This window comes from Notolabrus celidotus, chromosome 13, assembly GCF_009762535.1.
Source record: "Notolabrus celidotus isolate fNotCel1 chromosome 13, fNotCel1.pri, whole genome shotgun sequence".
Classification (NCBI taxonomy): Eukaryota; Metazoa; Chordata; class Actinopteri; order Labriformes; family Labridae; genus Notolabrus; species Notolabrus celidotus.
The window spans coordinates 15,670,621-15,678,928 of NC_048284.1; the positions used below are offsets into that span (position 1 = coordinate 15,670,621).

General features: G+C 39.9%; 1 protein-coding gene across 1 annotated transcript; it reads right to left on the reverse strand.

Annotated features, from left to right (window-relative positions):
• Positions 1 to 117: 117 nt before the first annotated feature.
• Positions 118 to 6,316, reverse strand: batf (basic leucine zipper transcription factor, ATF-like). The gene is made up of 3 exons (XM_034699625.1): positions 6,026 to 6,316; positions 5,046 to 5,150; positions 118 to 942 (listed from the first exon to the last, which is right to left on the reverse strand). The coding sequence occupies exons 1-3, from the start codon at positions 6,086 to 6,088 to the stop codon at positions 739 to 741; spliced, it is 372 nt and encodes a 123-aa protein (XP_034555516.1). The 5' UTR covers positions 6,089 to 6,316; the 3' UTR covers positions 118 to 738.
• Positions 6,317 to 8,308: the final 1,992 nt, after the last annotated feature.

Sequence of the window (8,308 nt, forward strand, 5' to 3'; positions counted from 1 at the left end):
CACAACACACTTTAACCTCACCTGTCATTCTGGTGAACAGCGCCATCTATCGCCGTACAGTCATCAGCACAAGAGAAGACTTTTCATCAACAGCATGACAAAGAACCCACTGGACGATTCAGTAAAAGGCATCAAATTTAATAAATATCTTTGCTGGTTCTTCTCACATATCAATATCATCCCCAGTACTCAAGTCAAGACCCGTTCAATGCCCATTATCTCCCCCTTTTTGGTACATTTGAGCCTCTTTTTTAAAAAGAAAAAGGAAAAAAAAAAGGATCTTGACGTTACATTCTCTTAGTCCACAATCAATACTGTCAAAAGCTCCTGAGCGTTAACCATCTACATTTACACACTAAAACACATTAACAAACATGAGAGGTTCAAAATATGTCACAATGACAGAAGTGCCCTCAGTCACATGGAAACAAAGCAATTTACAAAAATACTATCTTCAGTTCCGTACAGTAGGTTTGTTTTTTTCTTTCTCCAAATGTAAACATAGACTGGTAGATAATTCTACAAGTTCACATACTGATATCAAACAGATAAAAGCAAAGGCATGAGCAGAAGCAAAATAAATACTCTTGAATACTGCATGTTCTGGTTTGGGCTTCACACCATCGTTGACTGGCAGACATATTGAACAATGATTTACATGTAAAGACACATCTCCACTCAGTCTCTCTTTCTCTCCGTTGAGGTCAGTCGTCTGTTCGCAGCAGGTCCTGGGTCAGATCAGTGCTGGTAGTGTGGTACAGTGATGTGCTGGTGGTGGTAGCTGCCGTGAGGGTACAGGTGCTCTGAGGGGGTTTGAGGAGCCAGGCTGGTGCACACTGACTCGTGGCTGCTCAGCATGGACGTCAGATACTTGGCCTCCTCCGTCAGCTGCTTCACCTCCTTTCTCAGGGCAGCATTCTCTTTCTCTAGGTTCTCACTCTCCTGCGAACAAAAAAGGGGACAGGATGTTTGAGCAGAAGTGTCTTTTGTTAGTATCAAAGAGGTCTGCCTGTGTGGTTACACCAAACTGGATGGCATACAAGTGGTGTGATTCTACTTTTGTAGAATCTTTGAAGCATTTACTCATGGTAGGATTGGTGCATCCCTACTAGTTACTGAATGTTAAAGCAAAATTCTGTTGTGAACAAGCTACATGAGGAAATAAATAAAAGAAAGAAATTACTGAATAATCAACAATAAAAGTGTGGTCATAAAACCCAGATACTTTTCATTTTTGTGAATGGGCTGTGCGTTTGGCAAAATCAGTCTTCCCCTGGTTGGTCCAACTATTTGGTCTACCCTTATTTATGTAAACCATGAAATAAATTGCCTGTTCTGTACACATTTGTGGTTGAATGAGTCTTATTTCTTTGGAACTTTGATGATCTCCTCACTTTGATCTAGCTCTGTCTAAAGGCTGACATTTGTGGTTTTAGAGGGGAGTTTTTCACAACTATTGTGTCGGTTTAGGAACAAAATTGGTGATGACACCTACTTTTTCACATGGCTTATAACAACATTAGTGACTCTGTGACTTCTCCTCTATCCTCATCATCAGATTGGAGTTTTGAATTTGTCCGTTTTCTATTTCTTTGGCGACCCAATCCTTAAATAACTAATGACATACTCACCAGCTTTTACTCAGTGTGTCTAAGGCTAATTACCAGGGATGCACAGGTCCGATCCTGGTATCGGATATCGGCTAGATCGGACTCAATAAGCTAGATCAGATATCGGTGACAAGGGGCCGATATTTAGTGCCGATCCATATGACAGATCTATTCATCTCAGTTCTATGCTTTTCTGTGTTTACAATATCTATTGGTTATGAAGATTAACTCACCAGACTGCTGGTACACATTTATAATCTCTTGAGTAATGATACTGTCAGTTTAAAAATGTTTACTTTATTTTGGTTTACAAAGTCAGAAAAGCCTGAAGTTGCCAAAACATGATTCTATCCTCACATTAAAGAATAGAGATTGTTAAATCAATTCCAGGATCAGATCGGCTAGTATAGGTATCGGCAGATACCAAAGTCCAGGTATTGATATCGGTATCGGGACCTAAAAAGTAGGATGGGTGCATTCCTACTAGTTACTGAATGTTAAAGCAAAATTCTGTTGTGAACAAGCTACATGAGGAAATAAATGAAAGAAAGAAATGACTGAATAATCAACAATAAAAGTGTGGTATTCTTTAAAAAGATTGAAGTAACGCAGGGTGAAAGTTTAAAGGTATGCTACCTGTATTTCTGTTTCAAAGAGTTATGCTCCAATTTACCTTAAAATAAGGGGGTACTGTATTTTTGTAGAGAAAAATCATTACATCTGAAGAAATAAGCAAAAAACTGAAAATGAGTGAAAAGAAAAGTATTAAAACATTCCTGTTGTGTATCTAATACTTTTAAATACGTGATCACAGTGTGTGGGTAAACAATGTCAAATTGGTTTGCAGTATGTGGCTAAAATTAGCAGAGCTAGCACCACCTAACTTTGGTTCTTCCTGACGATTAACGTCCACACACGTCTGTGCTGGTCACACATTGTTCCAGTCAAGTGGTTATAGGCCTATGTCAGTTTAACCAGACACAGCCTACACACAACTTTAACTCCAGTTACTAGATGAAAGTACTGACAAACTGCACAGGATACAAGATGCCATCTGTGCTTGTTTACATCCAGGTTGTAAAGCATTATAGCAGCTACGCTACAGCTAGACACAATTCACGACCAGCATTTCGTCTGTACAATCATTTCAAAAATTGACAAACTACCTAACGGACTGCTAGTTATTGTTCTGACAATAGGGTTACAACGTATACTCGTTCAGTCAATTAATACTGTCTAGTGTGAATTTAATACTCTAAAGCAGGGGTTCCCAAACTTTTCAGCCCGCGACCCTCAAAATATAGATGCTAAAGACTCACGACCCCCACTGTCCCTCAAAGTGATCTAATGTGGCTTCATTTAGCTAGTTTGCAGAAAATGACCCTACCTATATGAGCATGTGGCTGTGTTTCCTGTGCTGTTATGAATTAACCTTCTGCTACTCATGCTTTTGATAATTAACTGTTCACTAACCCTAAACTTAGGAGTCATCTTGCAAAAAGAAGGGCAGAGCACTCATTACATTTTCTATTTTCAATGTTTTATTTCATGGTTAGCTACTATTTTGGTCGATAATTTTTACTATAATGGGTAAAATGTAATATTTTTAGATCATTCAAAAAAATAAACATTCTGGAAGACAACTCACGACCCCCCATTTGTGTTTCCCCACCCCCGAGGGGGTCCCGACCCACACTTTGGGAACCCCTGCTCTAAAGCACAAAGGATGCTTGACAGTTCATTAAAACATATCAAACATACAGTGTTCCTAATAAATGACTCTAATGTGACTTATTTCTGAAAAGACTGTAAATGCAACTTATGAATACTTATTCAAACTTTACAGTGTAAGCAGCCTGCAGCTCACACACACCACAACCTGAAAATGTGCCATGATGACATTTTCTAAAACAACCCCTCTAACGTGTCTCTCTGGAGATGAAAGAAGTAGAGCAAACGGCACGTAATTTTTTCTCTTCTTGTTGTGGGAATAGCAGGCGAGAAATCTTCCACTTGGGTAATGAAAAGGTCATCTCACCATGGACTAAAGATCACAATAACACTGATCTGTAGGCCTTACTGTCACAGAGGCTTTGGGCAAACCCCTGCACATGCGTCACTTAGCCAAATACAGCCCACTGCTAGCACTTTACAAGAAGTGACTGCCTTTTTCTCCCCGGCTGCCCACGGCATACAATTTCAAGCTCATTTAAACAGAAGAAAAAAATTTACTAGTGAAGAAACAGGAAATAAGCCGTAGTGTCATAGAGAGGGAAAATTCACCTTCCTGTTTATCTAGTGAGACGATGAAAGAAAAACCACAGACTCTGCACTGTGGTCCCCTGGTGTACTCTTTGACTGTGACACATATTTAAAGAGATCAATGATATACAACTTAGTTCACAAGAAAAATTCACATCTATGGATCTGCTACTGCCCACACTGTGCTTTACTGAGTTCAAAATCTCTTTAGGTTGTCTGATAAAGTTCACAGAAACAGCTGCTCTCAGAACAGCATGGCGTCAGAGTGACAGAGTGACAGCACGTAGACATGTTGGAGGTTACAGAAGGTTTATAACTGCAGTACATAAGTATTGTAGAAGAGACTGGTACAACAAATACTAAAAAAAGTAAAAGCCATGCCATCTCAAACAAGTAAAAAATGAAACAACAGACTCACACTTCACACTGACCAATAACTTCCACGTGAAACGATCTGCACTAAAGGATTAATGGGGGGGAACATAAACAACCTCGCACACTTGTGTTATGAAATTCAGCGCTGCAGTTCCCTGGCTCTGGATTCTGCAGCAAAAGGGAGTGATTGCCCACACGTGCTAATTTATTCCTGAAGCTTCTGCAAACACACAGAGCAGCGTCCAAGTGTGCAGCCCAACAGAAGCCATGACACATCGCCACATGGTCAGGTAGCATCTTGTAAATATAGTACAAACTGTATCCTCGAGGACTGAGAGCGCTGCATGGGCACAGAGAAAGCACCACAGACTGTTACAGTAGGTTTGTTTCCATGTGTAGAAATAGAAGTTGATTGGGCCACGCAAATATCTTCCCTCTTTTATCCTTAGGCATTGGAATACTGAGATGACAACTTGACAATCTCGACACAGTTACTTGCCAATGTATTCCAGCTTGTTCTGCATATTCTAAATATATATAGGGGTTTGAATTTATGAAAACAATCTGACTTACAACCAGAATGGCAGCACATTAAAGATTTTTAGAAAGCAAATATTTCAAGGAGAAACACATCCTTGGTTGCCCTTCTTATAGTTGTACACAAAATACTTTCTGAGCAGAGCAAAAGTTAGATCTTCTCTGTTGCTTGGTTGTCATTTTAGACATAAATGTGACTGATTAGTCATGATGCTTTTGGTGTATTTGTAAAGCATATGTTGCAGAGAGAGGTATCCTCACCAAATGTAGGCTGTCAGCTTTCTGGGTTTGTCTCATCCTGCTCTTCTGAGCAGCGATCCGGTTCTTCTCTCTCCTCATCACCTTCTTTGCGTCATCTGAGGAGCTCTAACAAGTACAAAGAACACAGTTAGTGTGTGCGCAATGACATACAGGAGTTGAAGCGGTTGACTGGTGGTGGTTTTATTCGTTGAAAACCGTGTCTGCTTCAATGACAGTTTGGCAAAAGATGGGGCTTAGCTTCACACCTATCGTGAAGGGCGAGGTCAGGGAGTGGCTGAGTCATCGGTTAGGTAAAACACACACCCTGTTTCATGTCCTGAACACTTGAATGCTTGGTATCGTAATAACTAATCTCATCTCAAAATGCTGAGTCAGTTACACATCAAAGAGACAAAAGATTGATAATCTAACGTCTTCTGAACTGTCACTGAAAACCCAAAACATGTAAAGATGCTGGAAACGAGTTCATCCACATAAACTGAGCATCCCAGCCTGCATCCTATCAAACAATCTTTAAAAAAAACAGTTTCAATGTTAGACTTGGACGGTACACTCTAGCATGAAAGGTGACAAAAATGTGCTACAGACTGACACACGTGAAAGCAGTCACATGCACAGAAACACGGTTATTCACCACACTATGTGTTCCTGACAGCTCTCAAATCATTCACAGTTTTAGGACGTGCAAAAACAAAGGATTCCCACTACTTGGGTAAGTGATACATTTTGTAATTCACAAAAGCCTACACTTGGAGGCGAGTCATGCCTGCAGCCCATGTGTGCAAGTGAAACACTGAGAAACTGTGAAAGAGTGAACAGTCTTTGTTGGCCTGGCTTGTGTTTCTGCCCACCAAAGTTACATGAAACACGAGATTAAGCTGAGTTTTGTAACATTTGATACACAGGAACTGTAATGTCCTCAGTAAAAAACAGGAACAAACTTAATACATGTGGTACTTTATTGTGAAGAGCACACTTACCGGCCTGCTTCCAGGTGATGGGGACTTGTAGCTTGTGTCATTGCTGTCAGATCCCTGAGCCATAGCCAACCGCCGCGACTGAAACTGTGTGTCTTTGTCCACTTCTGCTTTGTGTTTTTGAGTGTGCGTGTGTGGTGTATGTGTGTGTGTATTTGTATGTGTGAGAAAGAAAGAGAGAGCCCGTGTAGCGGAACGAGTGCTGAGAACAACTCGTCTTAATGAGTCTCTTTCTTCCCTCTTTTCTTTCCCTTTCAGTCACTCCTCCTTCTCTTTCACTCTCTCGCGCTCTCTTCTTTTACCTCTCTCTCTCTCTCTCTCTCTCTCTGACTCTCTCTCTCTCTCTCTCTCTCTCTCTCTCTCTCTCTCTCTCTCTCTCTCTCTGACTCTTGCTGTCAACCTAATTAGCTGTCTGATGTGGTTTCTGGTAAGAATCGGGGTAAGTTGCATTAGACTGGAAGTCACATGTCTGGTGGAAAGTTAAGCATGTAGGGTAATCTTGTAAAGTCCAGAAAAATAACAAAGTGAAGGGCTAAAAATAGTTTCAATAATTTGAATGAAAAGTTGAACATGTTGACCTAGGCATTTAATAACAAACATTTTGGGTTGGAAATAGTGGGAGCAAAACTACATTTAAAAAATGATTCTCCTTTCTGTGTTTTTATTTTACACGTTTTTTTAATAGTGGGAGCAAAACTAAATTAAAATAAATATTCTCCTGAAGACCTGTCTGTGTTTTTATTTTACAAATTTTTTAAATTTTTTATTATTATTATTGAGTGGGTGTGTTTATATGGGGGTGTGTGTGTAAATGTGTTAGACTACAACCTTGGGCATTCCCTCGTACACTTTTTGACCCACCACACATGAAATCATCATGTTTCGACTAAATTCTCATGAGACAACGCATCCTTAGTGTCCTCATGGATGACTGGTTTGTGAATATTTACACGTTCTTCATGGTAGTTTCCGTGTTTTCATTCACACCAGCTGCAGTAAGGTGAAGCAATGTGCTGGGGGCATCGAGACAGAACACCACAAAGAATTCCCAAACTGTCTTTCACTCTTAACGACTGGGGAATCTTGAAGAAAATGTACAGTGTGAGGAGGCCGTATTAACTGAATACGAGCAGTTTGGGGGAGGGTGCATGCTGGGAAATAGTGAAATGTGAGGGTTTTCACTTGAGAAAGACCCAGAGAAACTGTGTTTGTCACATACCGCAGCTTTAACGCCCAACAAAATCTGCACTAATGTCAGGGTTGACTTTGCAAAAGCTACACTTGCATTAACTTGTGTGATATTTTCTTCTTTGCCCTCATCACGAGGTAGCATTTGGTGATGCAAGAACAAGGTTTTTTTCTTGTGAGGAAAAAAAAAGAAGATTCAGGACCAAAACAGCTTTGCTTGGCAGAACAGCCCTCCCACACAAAAACATGTTCCACCATCACAGGAATTTTGAAGAGCTTGGGCAAGGGCAGACATCTCTAATGCTTGGCATTTAACGCTGTCCAAGAGTGTTGAGACTGTAAAAAGAAAAAGAGAGAAAACGGAGTGGGGAGCTGATCGGTCAAAAAAACACAATACAGTACAAATATAGAGAAAAACAAAACACATTGACAGCTTTTATTTAGTGCACCTTAATTTCTACATCTAAGTGTAAAATGACACTCAGTCTTTGGTCCCACAGAATCTGCATTAGAGTCTTCACTAAAGCATCATTTAAGTCTTAATGAACGTCTGATTGTTTTCACTTCAAATATGTAGAAGAATATTTCTCATTTGAACTCATTTCAATTCACTTTTTCAAGTGAAATGTCAGTGTCGGTGTGATTCATTACATCTTAAAAATTACCAAAGCAAATATAGCAGTTTAAGACAATTTGTTAAAAATGAAAAGCTAAAGCTTGTCGAGCATGCTCCGACATCAACAGCCCTGAATTTGGAGAAAGCTGACATGTTTAAATGATTCTCACTCCTCTGCTTGAGGCCTCGCTTATTGGAAAAACCCAAGAGCCATTTATTGAGATTGTAACCTGAGATACCCTCATTTGTGGTCTCTTTTCCCTTGAAATGACTGTGGGAGGTTTCTAATAAGCACCAAATAATTGAGGGAGAGCAAAGACTCACGTAGACTCTGATGACTGATAAAAAAAAAAAGATGAGTGAATTTTACTGAACACAATAAATATTTACTTCAAAACAAAGGCTAACTATGAGTCATCGTAGAAAGGTGTAAAGTTCAGTGTAGACTCATCTAAAGTTATTTTAACCCTCCAGAAAATGTT